Source organism: Microcaecilia unicolor, chromosome 2 (assembly GCF_901765095.1).
Source record: "Microcaecilia unicolor chromosome 2, aMicUni1.1, whole genome shotgun sequence".
Taxonomy (NCBI): domain Eukaryota; kingdom Metazoa; phylum Chordata; class Amphibia; order Gymnophiona; family Siphonopidae; genus Microcaecilia; species Microcaecilia unicolor.
Window position 1 is genome coordinate 75,554,088 of NC_044032.1, and position 19,864 is coordinate 75,573,951.

The 19,864-nt window shown below is 40.8% G+C and overlaps 1 protein-coding gene across 1 annotated transcript in view; it reads right to left on the reverse strand.

The window, feature by feature from the left end:
- Window positions 1-5,163: 5,163 nt before the first annotated feature.
- GDNF (glial cell derived neurotrophic factor) overlaps window positions 5,164-19,864 on the reverse strand; it is a 31,451-nt gene continuing 16,750 nt past the window's right edge. The window contains exon 3 of the mRNA XM_030192166.1: window positions 5,164-6,344. Coding sequence (XP_030048026.1) covers window positions 5,857-6,344 — 488 coding nt within the window. The 3' untranslated portion in view covers window positions 5,164-5,856. The remainder of the gene's footprint in view (window positions 6,345-19,864) is intronic.

Consider the following 19,864-nt stretch of genomic DNA (forward strand, 5'->3'; position numbering starts at 1 on the left):
GGCTTGATTTTGTGAGTTTTTCACTTAGACTGTTTGTTTTTTTTTTTTTAAAGAAAATGGACCAAAATGATAAACGCGCAGAGCAAAAACACATCTAGTAAGTGGCCATTTTCAAAAAACAGATAGACAATTTGCTTTTTCAAAAATCACTGTATTTGCCACCTGGATGCTAGATGTTTTAAGCAAAACGTCCAAAGTTGGACTTAGACGTCACATCAAAAATACCCCTCCACATATACATAGGGTATATTCTATAAGTAGTGCCTAAAACTCAGTGTGCTTAACATGATTCTATAAAGAGTACGCGCCCTTTATAGAATCACGCTGAAGCATAAACTGCGCCTAACTGTAAGTGCTGGCAATTAGGCTATGAACAGATTTAAATGCTGGTGCCTACAGTTAGGTGCAATTTGGCCATATTCTATATCAACATGCATAACGTTTGGGAACACCCCTAGAAATATCTCTATCCACGCCCCCAAATATGTACACATGTTAGGATTTACACAGGCATTATTATAAAATACAATATGCGTGCAAATCCTAATTTTTGTCAATTAGTGCTAATAATTGTTATCACCAACCATCAGTGCTGATTGGCTCGTTACTCAAGTTATGCACGTTAGATTGGGCACACACAATTTGTAGCGCCCTATATAGAATTTGGCCCTTGGTGTACCTAGGATTTCTAGATCATTTGCATTTAACTTACCTTCAAATCAGTAAATATTTTTCATAAATTAATTTAAAATTAATTTGGGAAACATAAATAAGCACTGTGGAGAAGGCATAAGAGTGTCCCTTGTGCTGTAGATTAGGAGATGAGTTTTGGGGCTGCTGCCAGTGTTTTAGCAAATCAACTCTTGAATACTGCTAATGTCCCCTTTCCAAAATTCAGTGCGGTTTACATTCTGGACGAGACAAAAGCCGATAATGTTAGTGTGAGTATGAGAACAATTAGAGACCACTGGTGTAATGCATGAGACCAAAAACATTATAGGAAAGGATAATGGAGGTAGAAGTCAATCGATTGTTATGAAGCTGTCTTTAGGATGAGAAAGGTTTTTAGCCTCTTCCTGAAGCTAAAGTAGCTATTTTCTGTTCTGATGGCAATAGATAGAGATTTCCATATTTTAACTCCAAGCACAGGGAATAGAGAGCTGAAAATCTCCTGATTTCAAATTGTCATTTCAAACGGTGACGCTAGCATCAGTTGTTCTTTATGGGTATCAACTTATTTTGCCTGTTAAAGCTAACTGACAGTAGCAGAGAAGAACCATTTCCTATGGACAATGATCTTTGGTAAAGAGACTCAATTTTACTTTCATTCAGAAGATTCTCATCTTTTTTCATTCCTTTGATTTTAATTCTCTGCCAGTGCCTGTCCCAATACAGTCCCCGTCCCAATACAGTCCCCAGCTAAGAGAATGCTGGAGATTTCTCCACCCTTACTAGCATTACTGCAGATTCCTCTCTGCTTACACACACACACACTCCTTGCTTCTGACCTGTTGTGTGTGTGTTCCCATACTTCAAGAAGGAGCCATTCTTAAGAACATAAATGGTAAAAACTCTGTGATGTTTACTGGGGATTTCCTGCAGCTGCCTGTAGGCTAATAAATGTGCTACACTTGCAGAGTACTCGCTGTGTTTCAGAGATGTTTAAGATTTTGGTAGCGAGATGGTGTTTGGCTTTTACAGAGCTCTTAAAGTTGCTTACTTTTTACCAAACAGTTGTGGTTTTCATCAGGCATGTATTTACTACCTTTTTTTGTTGTTGTTGCAACTTCTCTTTTTTAAGTGTATCCTATCATTTTTATATCTTTTACCTGTTTTCAGTGGAACTCCTTTTATAAAATCTTTTACAATAATGTTTCTGACAGGCAGATCATAAACATTCACAGTACCTCTTTCCAACAACATCTCTTGAACTGATCAGTAATCAGCATGTACAAACCCTCTCGGCCACAGGTAAAGGTAAACCCTTCCAACAGTTTAAGAAGTGCTAGTAAACTATAGACAATGGTAGAAATGGATTTTATTTCATAAAAAGTTATAAAATGAATATTGTACAAAAATAAAGTCTGTAGAGAACTTTGGTTGAATAACACAAATGACTGAGACATAAAATCATACATGAAGTAAAATTCTCCAGAGAAGTACACCCCCTCTATTTTGATGCTATTAGGAAAAATCACAAACTTTACCCTTTTGTAGATAAAACATAAGTATACTTTGACATAACAAAAAAAAAGCCTACTGTGATGTAGAAGAAACGAGCTGAAGTCAGCAGACAAACAGCAAAGCAGCACATCATTTAAGTAGCAATACTAGCTTCAAAATATCAGATTGAGTATTTATTGGCTGTGTTGTATTCTCTTTTGGTCTTATTCTTAGGTTTCCTTTCTTTTTTGATTATAAGGTTCTATGATGCTGATACTGCCACACCTCTTGGAACAAATATAAGCACCTTTTCTTATAGCTGTGTCTCTTCGCTTTAAACTCTACAGTCATTTTTAGGCTTTATGGGGGCAATTCTGTAATTGAGCACCTCCATTTAGGTGCCCTGAGGGCAGGCACTAGCAGCCTATTCTATAATGGCACCTGGATGCCCAGATTCTGTTATAACCCAATATTTGCATGGAATAAGTGTGAGGGCCTAAATGTGGTAAGGCATGCACATAACTTACAGTATTTTGTAAGTTACATACATAAATGGGAGCACCGCCTATGTCTTATTCATTCTCTACCCCTTTGTGCGCCCCCCCTTTTGAAAAACAAGCTATGTAAGTTAAGAAGGTATTTGCAGAATAGCACTTAAGAAAACTTTTGGCATTTGTACACGTATGTACCATTATTCCAAAAATTTACGTGCATAACAGATGTGCAAATGTGGGTGCCTAGATTATATAATTGCCCTGATGCTTGTGTGCACAGGTTGGGGAAGCATTAACCATAACTTTGATAGCTTAGATTCATAATTGTGTTGTTGGAGGAGGGGACGACAGGAGGGTGGAGAGAATGAGACTTTCAAAAATCCGAAACCCTAATATTTCCAAATCAGAAGGCGTATAAGAGGAATTTAATGATTTTATTTGTTTTAATGGCCAAGTAAATGATCTTCCCTTCTTTTGTCTTGTTATTTGCTTTATTGCTGTTTTTGTTTTTTTTGTTAAGTGCTGCAACAAAGAATGAAATCCAAAGTGTTTTGGTTACTACCTGATGCCTGACAGAACCTAAATGCACTTTAACTCCTTTTCAAGTTACAGCACAGGCAGTAGAAAGACCTCTATCGCCCCTAGTGTGCATAGTGGGGCTCACCGTACTAAACACATCCAGAAACATTATTAACCTTAGAAACCTCTCTTATTTCCTACATAATCTATAGCATGGCAAACCTCTGATAGAGGTTAATGCTTCCCTTAAACTCAACATTTTCCATTTTAGTGTACTCCCACTGTTGCTTAATAAGGGGCCCTTTTACAAAGGCACGGGAGGGCTAATGAGCGGGTAGTGTGTGCCGACTTGGCACTACCGCTGGGGTAGTGCGTGCACCCAGCGGTAATTCTGATTTTGGTGTGCATCAAATCCTGTGGTAGTGTGGGCTCATCTTTGAGGCGTGCGCTGGGCCATTTTTTTTACCACGGCTGGGAAAAAGGCTATTTTTTTTTTAATGGGCTGGAAAATGGGCCTGCGCCAATATCAAAACTAACATGCGCCTAATTACGGCCTGAGCCCTTACCGCTAGGTCAATGGGTGGCGGTAAGGGCTCAGGCCGTAATTAGGCGCATGTTAGTTTTGATATTGGCGCAGGCCCATTTTCCAGCCCATTAAAAAAAAAATAGCCTTTTTCCCAGCCGTGGTAAAAAAAATGGCCCAGCGCACGCCTCAAAGATGAGCCCACACTACCACAGGCTACTTTTACCATGGCTTTGTAAAAGGACCCCTAAGTGACTTGCCAGCATTAGAGAGTAAAATAGCATTTTTAAAAATGTGATAGCGGCTGGTTTGTTTTCTGGGTACAGTTCTCTCTTCCTAAGGAAACACTAGCCAAATCAGAAATGCAGAATTTTTCTTAATGGACTAGTGCCAAGTGGATCATGAAATACTTTGATGAATTAAATGAATCTTTGGCCATTTCCCATAATTTTAATGTACTATCCCAGGACTGAATTAAATCCAAGACTCGGATATTTGTGAACCCTGTCCATTGTGCACATAGAAAAGAAAAAAGTACACGCAAGATGCAATTATTTTTCCTGAATACTTGTGCAGGGTTAAAAATGACTGCCATGGAAAAACACAGTTTTATCCCAGTGTTTTTTTCTGGCAATGAGTAAGATACAGGACTAAAATTTATCCACGCATTGTTTATGGTAGTAATAAGAGGTCTGTGATAAAGATAATGGTTTGCAAATGTAAATATGATTAAAATGAATAGCAGATTTTCTAACATAGTGTCCTTATTCAGCAGGACGTTTTGCAATGTGCAAAACTGGTAAAAATGCTGCATGAACAGGGCTCAGAGCTGGAACCATATGTGAAAATTGAACCAGGGTTTTATTAAAAAGGTAAAGTAAGTGATTTTTTTTTTGCTGCCATAAAGATTGATAATCGGATATTTGTTCCCATTTTAACCATGTCTTGCAAGCATGTTCCACTTTGGCACCTTCTGAAAAGAAACTTTTAATAAATAAAGAGACTTTCATAACTGGACTATAATAAATAACAATAACTTAATTCTCAATAAATATCTCTTATATACTTAGATATCTGAATGGATGCATGGCATCGAGCAAGTCTGTTTTGGTCTGGGGGGACCAATCTTCAATGTACTGTTATGTAAGAGAAATGAGTCCTTTGTAAACCAAGAGAAACACTTTCTGCTGTTTTGGTGGGCTTGATGTCTCCTCATCACTCCCACTAATCAATGCTTAAAAACACAACTTGCTGCTGAGAGTAGCAGGGAAGGTAATGTCCCTTAATTGTTGTACAAAATGTCCTCCAAGTTTCCAATCTACAGGATGAAATGGCTGCAGGTTCTACTTTTTGTTTTGTATGGTGTGGAGGAGTAGCCTAATAGTTAATGCACGGCCTTTAATCCTGGTGACCTGGGTTCAATTCCCACTGCAGCTCCCTGTGACCTTAGGCAAGTCACCTAACCTTCCATTGCCCCAGGTACAAAAACTTAGATTGTGAGCCCTCTAGGGACAGAGAAAGTACCTCAAAATAATGTGTATGGCACTGCGTATGTTAGTAGTAGTAGTAGAATCATTAAAACTTATTAGCCATTCTGAGTCTAATTAGAGAAGAGCAGGGATATGAAATGTAAAAGGCAATTCATTCTTAGAAAAATAAATGTGTGTATGTGAAACCAAAAGGTTGTACCTTTGGTATATTGTTTTGGAGGAACATGTTTGATAAGGAAAGATCAATAAATAACCGTCAATAAAGCCCAAACTATAGAGACTGCTCCCTCTCACTGCTAATAATGTAAAAACTGAAGAAATAAATACCAGTGCATGAGACAAAGCTGGTTGTGCTTTTAAGCCCATTCTTTCACAGATCCAACCATCTCTTCTGGTGAATCATGCCCACTCAAGTGGTGATAGCACATCCATTCATCCATCCATCCATGAAGGAGCTCCAACCTTATCCGAAAGCCTCAGTTTTCTGAGTGGCTCCCATGCAGGTTTGTGTTGCTGGCCTATTGCTCCTGCAGGCTTCCGTATTCACTGTAGATTCCATCATCCTTGGTCCTCTTCTCCATTTTCTGCAAACCCTTCCTAGGAATCTTTGCTCCCTCCATTTGCATTATCACAGGAATGCAAAGCATACTGTAGAAATATCAACAAGTCAGATGCATCCACATTTCTTAGCGGAATGTTGTTTCAGCGTATGATAAACTAACCTATCATCCAAAAATGACAGAGCGTCATCAAAAGCAATGGGTCTGCAACAAGCCTGTTTCACTTTGTCATTGACCAACTTTTTGTTCCTGACTAGGTTTTTAAGAATTTGGTCATAAGTGGTCTCTGGTGTATTACAGGATCCACTACAGTACCGAAAGATGAGCTCCTCTTTGGTTTCATATCCCAGGTCCAAATCAGTCACATTTAAATGTATTTCTCTTAAGACACAATTACGATTCTTGCGTCTCTTGTCCTTGCTCATCTTTCTACTGGAGTTCTCTGTGTTTGCTGCTGCTGCAATTTGTCGATTTCTCTGTCGTTTAGAAAGAACTGGAGTCTGTCGGTCTGATGACCTCCTTATTCTTTTTATGGTGGTTTGGATAAACTCCATAACATCATCCAATTGATCTAAATAGTGGTCTGGTGTATTAGCTGTTCAAAACAGAGAAAGACAGACAGTAGGTCATGTCAAAGCTTTATCTCAGTGATATTCACTTTAAGCAATCCTGTAAAGATTTATATCAGTTGTTCGCAATCCTGTCCTGGAGCACTGCCTGGCCAGTTAGGTTTCTGGGATATCCAGTGCCTGCAAATATATCTCATGTATATTCCTTGTGGAAATCCCGGAAACCCAACTCTCCAGACGATCTCTAAGGAGTGGGGTTGAGAATCACTGATGTATATGATAGCAGCTAGAGCTAGGCTTTGATCCATATGGACATTAAATGATTGCCTGGGGATGGAGTTATTGGTGATTAGTAGATATAATCAGGTGGTAGTTATGACCAGTGGGTCTTTATGATTTATTTTTGATTATGAGCTTTAAGGGGGAAGTTATCAATGTGGGCTTAAGACAGGTTATTATACCACAAGTCGTGCTATTTTAGCACAGAATCTATTTTGTGCAATAAGACCCTGTGCTAAAATAGCATGACTTGTGGCAAAACAAGCCATCTTAATGGTAGCCCACATTGATAACTATGCCCCTTAGATGCTCATTTTCAAAGCAGATGGATGTTTTCAATGCCTAAAAAAGTCTTCTGCTAAAAACGACCAAATCTTGACTTTGGGAAGTCAGAATTTGTATGTTTCACACTGCAGTTTGCCCAATAGCAAGGGAGGGTGTTACATAGTAACATAATAACATAGTAGATGACGGCAGAAAAAGACCTGCACAGTCCATCCAGTCTGCCCAACAAGATAAACTCATATGTGCTACTGTTTGTGTATACCTTACCTTGATTTGTATCTGTCATTTTCAGGGCACAGACCGTATAAGTCTGCCCAGCACTATCCCTGCCTGTTGTGGGTGTGTTTTGGGTGAGACTAGAGAGGGCCCACAAGTAAAACATCCAGCAGCCATTTTTGAATGGGCAGAACATCCATGTCTAAAATGGGCATTTTTATCTAGCTCTTTTTCAGTCATGCCTAAATTTTTTAAAAAGTTGCTTTAATTGAGCAGCTGATCATTGGAGGAACTAAGGCATGACCCCTCCTTAATCTCCCAGTGGTTGCTGTCCCCTTCCCTCTCCCTTGAAAGAGGAACTGGCAAGGAAAACCAGACTGTCAGGTGCAGGTATTATGGCCATTCTAACTTAGCAGTAAGCCCAAAGCAGGTTACAGGAGTAGCCCAATGGTTAGTGCAGTGTACTGTGAACCAAGGGACCCAGGTTCAAGTCTCTTGCTCCAACCTAATAAGAGGAGTTTGATTTATATGTATAAAGTTAGTTTGAAGGTGTCCCTTTAAACTGATGGAAAAGAATTCCAACCTATGCAAAGCATATATATCACAAATGGAACCTCAAACCTCCTAACAAGGGACAATACTCTGCAATTCTAAGAAAGCATTGGAAGGTCATGCTCACTCAGGAAGCATTTCAGGATCATCATCTCATGCTTTCTTTTGCTCGGAACCAAAATCTACAGGATCAACTCAGTGTGGCAGATGTGTGGTCACTGAAATGTGGACACTGTTCTATCTGTTCTATAACAGTGGAATGTTCGAAGTTTAAGTCCACGGATGGCAAGACTTACAAATTGAAACACAGAACCACATGTGAATCAAAGAATGTGGTTTATCTTTTTCGGTGTCCGTGTAATTTGCTTTATATAGGTCACACTACTCGTCAGTTTAAAACAAGGGTTATAGAACATCGGCATTGTATTACCAATGCCAAGTTGGAAGCACCTATGACTTGCCATTGTAAACAGGCTCAACATCAGTTTAATCAGTTGCAATGCATGATTATTGATCAAGTGTTTATGGGTAAGAGAGGGGGGGATTTTAAAACAATTTTATGGCGTAAGGAACAACACTGGATCTATTTACTTAAAACAGTTGCACCTCAAGGATTGAACAGAAATATTGAGTGGAATGTTTACTATTAATGAGGTGCAGTATTGGAGGTGTGGTTTCCTTCGCTTTTTGGTCATTGTGATTGGATACGCAATGACGCTATGATGTAATGACGTCATGACGTTACTACAAGATTTAAAAAACGTAATTTGATCCGGAGTTCCTGCTCCTGCACCATCTTTTGTATCCATACGACAGAGTCTCAGTTTCCAGCGTCGTTTTGGTTTTTCATTACCAGATGGATTTGAAGCGCCCTTCCTGAAGCAGCCATGAGGTTGGTGAAACAAGGCGCTCTTGTTGTTTTTTCGTCGGTTGAAGAATTTTTACAAGGCTCCGGAGTCCTTGGGGGGAATTTTTGACTGCCAGCATTTCTAGCAAAGATAGCAACAAAGGACATGGTGAAGCTGCCCTGCTTGGATTAAGCTAAGTAACCTTTTAGCCATTGCATTTGGCATGCTTGTTGTATGCTTTACTAGGCAAGAGTGGGTATGTAAGTGTTTGCCCTTGCTATTTCAGTTTCTTTGTTAAACTTTAGGGTACTTTTTCCTCCCGGGGGGGCTCCTTTTAGGTAGCCTTCTTTTGGGCTGGGGTCAGTTTGGGTTAGTTTGGTTTTTGGTGTTCGTTTAATTGTTATTTACAAGAGGGAAAGAGAGTTTTTCATCCCATTCGTTTTTCTCATGTAGTATGAGTTTTTGCGTCTGGGTTTTTTTCTCTTTTTCCTTCTTAGTAGGAACCTATGATATTAACCTACTCCTGTTTATACAAGGTGTTGTGAATATGTAAGTATTGTCCCTTGTTAGGAGGTTTGAGGTTCCATTTGTGATATATATGCTTTGCATAGGTTGGAATTCTTTTCCATCAGTTTAAAGGGACACCTTCAAACTAACTTTATACATATAAATCAAACTCCTCTTATTAGGTTGGTTTAATTATTCTGAGCCTTCCAGATACAGAAAAATAGCTACTGTACCAAAATATATAAGACACAAGCAAGCCTGAAGGCTACTGAAATGTACATTCAGGTATTGTAGGTATTTGTCAGGTCAAGGAGGGATCACATTTACAAAAAAAAGTTACAATGCGGTTTGAACCTATGTCCTTTGGTTTACAGGCCACTGCACTAACCACTCTGTTCTGCAGGGATATCTCTGTGTCCATATTTTAGAAAAGGATGCCAGACAGATGTTCATGGCAGTGGCGTAGATAGGTGGGGCGTAGGGGGAGCCGTTGCTCCCCCAAACAGATTTTTAGAAGATATGGCACCTAAGCGCCAAATGCCTGCAGTGCCAATAGCTTTCTCTGCCTCCTCCCCCTCCCGCGCAAGTCTTGCACCTACTCCGAGTCCTGTCTCTTCTGCCCGCTCTCTCCCATCCATGTGGTCACTCATTTTTAAAGCCCCAAGGCGTTCTCCCTTTGACACTGGTGATTCACATAGCCAGCCTTCTACCAGCGTCGGAGCCTCTCCTCAGGCGTGTCCCGCCTCCTCTGATGCAACTTCCTGTCTTCTGCAGAGGTGGGACGCGCCTGAGGAGAGGCTCCGATGCTGGTAGAAGGCTGGCTATGTGAATCGCCGGTGACGAAGGGAGAACGCCTCGGGGCTTTAAAAATGAGCGACCACACGGATGGGAGAGAGCGGGCAGAAGAAACAGGACTTGGAGTAGGTGCAAGACTCGCGCAGGAGGGCAGTGAAAATCACCACGGACGAAACATGTAAGACTTGGGGAGGAAGAGGAGGAGGGGGGGGGGGGGGGCTGGAGAAGGGAGAAAGCTGCCCAAGAAGGTTTATTAGACAGGAGTAGAACTCAGCCTGTCTAGTCCGTTGTAAGTAGGGAAGCCAATTTGGTTAATCTGTTTGTACTCCCCCGGGCAGTTATCATTGCTGTTCACTCGAAACACAGCAAGCAAACTTATGAGCTACTGCATCCAACTTGTAATTTTTTATTGTTGGTACATCTGTAACAAGTCTAAAGCAGTTTCAGTTGGATAGGCAGTGCCTTAAAAGCTGGAGGAGAAAAGAAATAACAATCGAATATCACTAAAACAGCTTCAAAAATTATTATAGAAACCGCAATTATAAACTCTACAGGTTGAGCTCATTTTTCTTCACGGTTCACTGATAGGGACACAGGGGCACTACTAGAAAGGGGGGTAAGGAGATAGGGACACAGAGAGGGCACTACTGGAATGGGGAGGAGGATATAGGGACACAAAGAGGAAGGGGGGAATGGGAATATGGGGAGAAGGGTGAAAAAGGGGTGAGATGGGGAGAAAGAGGTAATGCTGGAAAAAGGGGGAAGATGGGGACACAGGGCAATGTTAGAAGAAGGGAGAGACGGAGACACCAGGAGGGCAGATATTAGAAAAGGGGGAGATGAGGAGACCAGGTAAGCTTGTGCTGAAAAATGGGGGAGATGGGGACACAGAAAGGGCAGATGCTGAACTTGGGGATAGGATAGGGACAAGGGACACAGAAGGGAGATACTAGACAGGACAAATAGTGGTGCAGAGGAAAGAAGGATGATGCACTTGGAGATAGAAAAATGTCAGGTGGGCAAGAGACCCTGTAAAGGCAGAAGAAACGGAGAAAAATAGAAAAGGGACAGTGGGACCAAAGCAAATGAGAAAATAAATTGTTCAAACAGTAGAAAAAGGTATTTTATTTTGAATTTGATTTTAGGAATATGACAGTATTTAAAAATGCACATCTCCGATGTCTTCAAATTAGCAACCCTGCAGGGGTCTGAGTGCATTTTCTTAAGTCATTTTGAATGTACTGCAGCACAGATTTTGATGGGTAGAATCAGGGACTGCAAATCACACATGATTGGGAATGTCAGTTCACACTAGGACTGGTTGAAAAATCTCCCTTCTGGAGCTCGATCACTTGGCAGCTCTATGCACAGCTATTTCATAGTGGGGACATAAAACGAAAGATCAGTGCCAACAGATGTAGAGAAGGAAAGGAAGAAGACAAGAGGTGAGAGAAGAAATGGAAAGGCCAACCTGGAAAAGAATTTGTATGGCTGACTCATGGAACATGGAAAAAAAGACTGGGACCAGCCAAATTCCCAGACAACAAAGGTAGAAGAAAATTATTTTTATTTAATACTTTGTAAGGTCTGAGATGTACCTGCTTTCTAAAAGGTACATTTTTTTCTATTTTTATCTTGCAAAGTACAGGATAAAATGCATTTCTATTTCTTTTTTACCAGTATCACACTGTTTATAGAGTCTGGCTTCCTTGGGCAGAGAGGAGGGGGGGGGGGGGGTCTCTATTTCAATTTTTGTTGTTGTTGCTCTCTATTCTGTATTAGATTGGTAGCATGGAATGTTGTCACAATTTGGGTTTCTGCCAGGTGCTTGTGACCTGGGTTGGAAACAGGATATTGGGCTAGATGGACCATTGGTCTGACCCAGCATGGCTACTCTTATGTTATATAGATGAGGGTCTGTCCACGTTCTGCATGTGTGACTAAGGTGAAGGATTCTGCTAGCATGTAGTGTCTGTGTAGGAATGTGTAACAGTACTGCTTGTTCCAGTTTCCCAATAGTAGGTATATTGGTGCTCCAGAACCCAGTGTAAAATATATAGCACTGTCTTTTCATAGGTGGGTTAGGGCTGTTATGGGGTGGTAGGTTTTGTGTTCTAGGGCAGTGTTTCCCAAATTGGTTCTAGAGTACCCCCTTGCCAGTCAGGTTTTCAGGCTATCCACAATAAATATGCATGACATTGATTTGCATATACTGCCTCCATTACAGGCAAATCTTTTTCATGCAGATTCATTGTGGATAGCCTGAAAACCTGAATGGCAAGAGGGTGCTCCAGGACCACCTAGGGAAATACTTCTCTAGGTCCCACTGTAATATTTATAGCACTATCTTTTCATACGTAGGTTAGGGCTGTTATGGTGTGGTAAGTTTTCAGTATAGGTTTTGGGTGTCTTTTTGCAGGGGTTTGTGTTACTTCACAGTGTCTAGACCTATTTGAAAGTAGGCTGTGGGGCAAGGCTCACCTTTGGTGGCCTTTGTCACCCAAAATAATAAAGCTCAAGACTAGTGTTCTTCACATCCTGTAGAGTCACCACACAAACAAAAGCCCATTTGATTTAAACAAGGTGTCTAGCAGTGGAAGGAATGTGTGTGCTATTCCTGAGGTGATGGTCATGATTTGAATATTTTTACTTTGTAGTTAAGAAGACAGGTTGCCTGTTCTGGCCAGTCTGCTCTTCTGTGTCCTGCCTCCTGATGTAACTTACTGTTTCCTTGTAGGCAGGATGCAACAGAGACAGCCTGTATTAATCAGTGCCTGCTATAGCCCCTGAGCAATAACACAGACACTGTTGTCTAGCTGATACCAACCGACCTATTTTATAAAAGTCTGCTCTCCCTGAGATCAAAACCTGGCTACGCCTCTGGTTCATGGCTCTGGTTTTTGTGGTGTAAAAGTTGAACATTACACTTTAGAAAATGGCTATTCATTTTGGACATTTTCAGTGCAAAGACATCTTATCTTGCAGCCATAAACAAACAGGAAATCTAGATGTTTTTCCTGTTTGATTGTGGCTGTGAGATGGCAATTTCTTTTAGGACTTAGACTTTTTTTGAACGTGCCCCTTTTAGCCTCCTCTTGACATGGACTATAGAGTTGTTATTTTTCTTGTTTCCTTTTGTTTTCATATTTATGTATGAATCTATTCATTGCCTTATCCTTCCTTAGAGATGTATTTTGTGAAACTTAAAAAAAAAAAAAACCAAAAAACGCCACACCCCAGAAAATGATCACTTGTAGAGACAGGCAGTGAAGGGTAAAGAGGATTTTACCTGGACAAGTACCTGCATGAATGCTAGAGTAAGGAATTAAGGGGAAAAATGCCTGTGAGACTTTGTGGTTAGTAGTTAAGCTTTTGGCAAATTTCATAAAACTAAGATGATTTACAGCTGTGATGGGCTGTGCTATCATTATTAAGTATCACTCTGCCAGGTTTAGGAGAGGAAGAATGTGATATTTCTTTAAAAACATTTTTTTGTTAATATCTATCTATCTATTATCTATCTATCTATCTATACACACACACATACACAGAGTATGGTGTTAATTATATAACAGGGAGTCCATATGAAATGCTAAGGCATCTCTTTTTAACCTATTTTAAAGGCAAAATAAATGCCTGCATCCTTTATAATATAGGCTAGTACGTGACTCCCAGTAACACACAAATTCTCTCATGTAAATGTATTTGCTCTGACAAAGGTGTACATGTGTGCAAATACTCACAGTCACACAATCACAATCATAGCACTTATAAACCGCCTAATTCCGAAAATATGGTGCAATATGGCTAACAAAAGCAAGGGATCAAAATCTAAGATGCAATCAGATAAAAATATACAGTAATAGAATAAAAATTCAGAAATACATATATTGCAGACAGTAGGGTCTTCCTAATACCTACTTTAAATATTTCAGAAAAAATTATTTCAGAAGTTTACAAAACAATGCATATGTAGGGAATTGTTTAACATATTGGAATCATATTCCAATACTGGGTGGCCCGATAAGCTTGGGTGCGTAGGGAGAGGAATGGCCAGCAGGCAAAAAGAAGTGATAGTGCCATTATAGAAGTCTCTGGTGAGGCCCCATTTAGAATTCTGGGTGCAATTCTGGAGACCGCACCTGCAGAAAGATATAAACTGGATGGAGTGGTCAGTGGTCTTCATCATAAAGTGTATAGGGACAGACTTATAGCCCTCAATATGTATACTCTGGAAGAAAGGCAGGAGAGAGGGGATATGATACAGATGTTGAAATACTTCTGTAGTGTTATTGTATAGGAGGTGAGCCTTTTTCAAATGAAGGAAAACTCTGGAATGAGAGGGCATATGATGAAGTTAAGAGTAATCTAAGGAAATACTTTTTTATGGAAAGGGTGGTGGATGCATGGAATAGCTTCCTGCTGGTGGTGGTAGAGGCAAAGACTGTATCTGAATTCAAGAAAGCGAGGGACAGACATGTGGGGATCACTTAAGGAGAAGAGAAGATGGTGGGATGCTGTGGATGGCCAGACTAGATGAGCTATTTGGCCTTTGTCTGCCATCATATTTTTATGTTTCTAAAAAGAAATTTCACACATTCTCTTGAATTCTCTTGCATGAAGGAAAATGCAACATAAAACATAAGAACATAAGCACTACCATACTGGGATAGACTGAAGGTCCATCAAGCCCAGTATCCTGTTTCCAACAGTGGCCAATTCAGGTTCAAGTACCTGGCAAAAACTCAAAAGAATAAAACTAATTTTATGCTGCTTTTCCCAGGAATAAGCAGTGGATTTTCCCAAGCCCATCTTAATAATGGCTTATGGACTTTTCTTTTAGGAAATGGTTTAAATCTTTTTTAACATTGCTGTGAATCCGGACTACACAGCTGTCCCTATGTATTTCCCTCCCCCCTCTCTACTACTGAAATTGTACTTTCCTTTGATGGTCTGGAAAATCTGTCTGAGAATGAGAATAGAGACCCCCAGGTCTGGGTTGAAAATGATTATGAGCAGTGCGTTTTTTCTAGCAAAAAGGTGCCGGTACTCAAATGCTAGGCTGCCCTTCAGGGTTGGGGTGATCACTGAGTGACCCACCCCACTATAGCCAGGCCCCCTGCAACCAGTCACATAATCTATGACAAGGCAGAATTGGTGTGTAGAGCCTGAGCTATTTCATTAAAACTTGGGATCCATGGGTCAATTTTAGCAGACAATGGAAAAGGTGCCGGTACTCAGTACCCCCAAGTACCCCCTCAAAAAAAGCCCTGATTATGAGGAGCTGCCCAGGAATTTCATGTAACAAATAAATCAGGGGAGACAAAAAGCTTGCAGCTAGATGATTCTGCCTACAGCAACTAAAATAATAATAATTTACTGGGAATTGAGCTAATGTTGCAATAACTTGAAATAGATGCTAGACATGACACATATTTCTAAATCAACAGATGAGGCTAGCAGAATGATAAAGAACACGGAACTAGGCCATGTCTATGAATTATTGCTTGCTTTTGGGAAATCATAGCTTTGTCAGCATTAAGTGACGAGATCTGTTACCTGACCAGACACTTCACGTGAATTACAAAGATAAAAATATAGATAAAATATGTTACTAATATGCTGGTTGGACAACTGCTGACATATTCTGATATTACAATAATTTTCCGGGGAGAGAGAGGCAAGATGGCGACGGGGAGGGAGTGTTGAGGAGATGCTCCGAACCACTTACTTAAATTTCCTTGGAAAAAGTTTATCTGTTTCTTTGTATAATGCGTAGAAGGAGGGGAAGGCAGAGAACCAGACCTGCGGTTTCTGCTTCGCCGGTACTTGGTACTTTGGAGCACTTCTTTTGTCCGGGAACGGTGTCGGGTGCAGGAGCTCTGTTGACGGAGAGTGTGGGGAGAGGTGAGCCGCCTCCCTGTCTAGAGATAGAAACAACATTAAGCCCCGAACAGTGGTCCTCCCATGCCGGCAGACATGCCGAGGAGCGACCGGGAAACCCCAAGTTCCCAAGAGGCAATGGGGCCTCCCGGCACAGGACCCAACCCAGATGGAAGTCTACCGATGCCAACCGCACATGTAGTGCTGGAATTAAGGGAAGGAGAAGCTTTGACTGAGAACCAGCTGATGAAGGAAGCAGGACCAATAGAGGAAACTGTACATGCAGATTTACCAAGTAAGTTTGTTTTGGGGGAAAACCCAGATAATATTACCCTGGAAGCCATCTGGGAAGTCCTAAAGAGAATGGAAACTTCACTATCGCAAAAAATGTCCTCATTATGTGATCAATCTCAGATTCCATTAAATAAAATACCAATACTAGAAACAAAGGTACAAACTTTGGATAAATCAATGGAGAATAATGTGAAAGAAATACAAAATCTTCAACAGGTACAAGCCAATTTAATTAAAGAAAATTCATATCTTCAGAATAAAATAGAAACTTTGGAGAATGCTCAGCGGTCTAATACATTAAGACTGATAAATTTTCCAAAACAGTCCTCAATAGCTCCAGCAATAACTTTTAAAAAATACTTGAGTGAAGTTCTGAAGATACCAGAGAAAGCATACCCTCCAATATCAAAAATTTACTACTACCATATAAAAAAAAAAGGAGAAGGAAGAACTGGAGGGTTAAAGAACTGAAATACCATTTGATATTTTGGATTTGAATCTAACACAAACTTTAGAAGATGACAATTTAGGCTTAATACCAATGACTTTAATAGTTTCTTTTGTACTACAACCGGATAGAGATTGGATTCTTAAACAGTTTTTCTTCCATAGAGAGCAGCTCTTTATGAACTATAAGATAAGAATGTTTCTGGATGTTTCTAAAGCAACCCAAAGAAGGCGTAAAGAATTTCTTAAATTACGCCCTAAGGTTTATCAATTGGGCGCACTTTTCTGGTTAAATTTTCCGTGTAAATGTGTAGTAAAATTGAATTCTGTTAAATATGTCTTTTTTGATCCCAAACAATTTAACTCTTTTTTGGACTCTAAAATAGCCTTACCTTCAGAACAGTCAAGACCAATTGTTACATCTACCCCGTGAAATAGTTAGAAATTCCTATAATCCCCTCCTTTATCCCTAGTTTCCTAAGGAAATAATTTACTTTAGGTATTCCTTGGATGTTGTGACAGGTCTCTTATGTTGTGGACTATAGATGAATAATATGGAAATTTCTACATTTTATATTGTAAATTACTGGTATAATTACTTGATTCCTTTTTCATTTTGTTTATGACATGTTGCCTGTCAATATAAGATGGAAAATGTATAGAATTATTATTATTAATTCTTCTTTCATTTTTGTAAATCATCTTTACTAAATCAAGAAGTATCTTGAAATTATTGTAAAATCTTAAAATTAAAAACAAAACAATAATTTTCCATGATTCTGCTGAACTTTCATAAGAAAGGTAATGATTAATGAGAAATGTCTTCCATATGATGCAGATAACATGTGATTGGTTCCTGAATCTAATGATGATGTGGCATCGATTGCTTCCCAATAAAAAGAAGAGGACTGAAGTGTATCTGAGCCAGTCCTGTAGAATCTCTGCAGTTCAGGAGACTCAGGAATTTGCTTCGCATTTTTCTATATATATTGTGTATGTACTTTATTTCACTTGACCTCTTCAGGGGACTCTAGGATAAAGAACTGATAGGTTCCTTGGTGGGGGGAGGGCATATAACCCCCACATGCTTTCACCTTCTTCCCTAGCTCTGAAGTCATTTTCCCCTTCATCTCTCCCTTTCTATTTTAGATTGCATACCACTCAGACATTTACTTGATCAGAAGGATAGAAAGTTCTAAATAAACTTGAATCTAAGCCAACTTCTTTTACCACATTCTCTAGCAATGAATTCCAGAGTTTAACTACATAGTAACATAGTAGATGACGGCAGAAAAAGACCTGCACTGTCCATCCAGTCTGCCCAACAAGATAAACTCATATGTGCTACTTTTTGTGTATACCCTACCTTGATTTGTACCTGTCTTCTTCAGGGCACAGATCGTATAAGTCTGCCCAGCACTATCCCCGCCTCCCAACCACCAGCCCCGCCTCCCAGCACTGGCTCTGGCACAGACCATATAAGTCTGCCCAGCACTATCCCTGCCTCCTCACCACCAGCCCCACCTCCCACCACCAGCTCTGGCACAGACCGTATAAGTCTGCCCAGCACTATCCCCGCCTCCCAACCACCAGTCCCGCCTCCCACCACCGGCTCTGGCACAGACCGTATTAGTCTGCCCAGCACTATCCCCGCCTCCCAACCACCAGTCCCGCCTCCCAACCACCGGCTCTACCACCCAATCTCGGCTACGTTCCTGAGGATCCATTCCTTCTGAACAGGATTCCTTTATGTTTATTCCACGCATGTTTGAATTCCATTACCGTTTTCATTTCCACCACCTCCTGCGGGAAGGCATTCCAAGCATCCACTACTCTCTCCGTGAAGAAATATTTCCTGACATTTTTCTTGAGTCTGCCCCCCTTCAATCTTATTTTGTGTCCTCTAGTTCTACCGCCTTCCCCTCTCCGGAAAAGGTTTGTTTGCGGATTAATACCTTTCAAATATTTGAACGTCTGTATTATATCACCCCTGTTTCTCCTTTCCTCCAGGGTATACATGTTCAGGTCAACTAGTCTCTCCTCATACGTCTTGTAACGCAAATCCCATACCATTCTCGTAGCTTTTCTTTGCACCGCTTCTATTTTTTTAACATCCTTCGCGAGATACGGCCTCCAAAACTGAACACAATACTCCAGGTGGGGCCTCACCAACGTCTTATACAGGGGTATTAAAACCTCTTTTCTTCTGCTGCTCTCTCTATACAGCCAAGCAATCTTCTAACTACGGCCACCGCTTTGTCACACTGTTTCGTCGCCTTCAGGTCCTCAGATACTATCACCCCAAGATCCCTCTCCCCGTCCGTACCTATCAGACTCTCCCCGCCTAACACATACGTCTCCCTTGGATTTCTACTCCCTAAATGCATCACTTTGCATTTCTTCGCATTAAATTTTAATTGCCAAATGTTAGACCATTCTTCAAGCTTCCGCAGATCTTTTTTCATGTTTTCCACTCCCTCCGGGGTGTCCACTCTGTGGCAAATCTTGGTGTCATCCGCAAAAAGGCAAACTTTACCTTATAACCCTTCGGCAATGTCACTCACAAATATATTGAATAGAATCGGCCCCAGCACCGATCCCTGAGGCACTCCACTACTCACCTTTCCCTCCTCTGAGCAAACTCCATTTACCACCACCCTCTGGCGTCTGCCTGTTAACCAGTTCCTAATCCAGTTCAACACTTCAGGTCCTATCTTTAGCCTGTCTAGTTTATTCAAGAGCCTCCTGTGGGGAACTATGTCAAAAGCTTTGCTGAAATCTAAGTAGATTACGTCCATAGCACGTCCTTGATTTAATTCTCCGGTTACCCAGTCAAAGAATTCAATGAGATTCGTTTGGCACAATTTACCTTTGGTAAAACCATGTTGTCTCGGATCTTGCAACTTATTTGCTTCTAGGAAATTCACTATCCTTTCCTTCAGCATCACTTCCATTACTTTTCCAATAACCGAAGTGAGGCTTACCGGCCTGTAGTTTCTGGCTTTTTCCCTATCACCACTTTTGTGAAGAGGGACCACCTCCGCCGTTCTCCAATCCCACGGAACCTGTCCCGTCTGCAAGGATTTATTAAACAAATCTTTAAGAGGACCCGTCAGAACCTCTCTGAGCTCCCTCAATATCCTGGGGTGGATCCCGTCCGGTCCGGTCCCACTGCTTTGTCCAACTTCCTGTTACAAAGAGAGAGGCTTTGGGCTGGATGAGAAACAGCACTGTTTTTACAGCAGCTGTGAGAGGCAGGGAGCATGCAAAGGACAGGGGGGCTTCTGGAGTGCCAGGAGAGGTAAGAAGTGGTGCAACCTAGAGAATGATGATCAAGGGGACATGTGGTAATGTAATGAATGTGGGGTTAATCCATGGTAACAGCCAGCAAAGCATATAGTTGAATTTCAGATATGGAAGCAAATGTATTTATTGCCCCA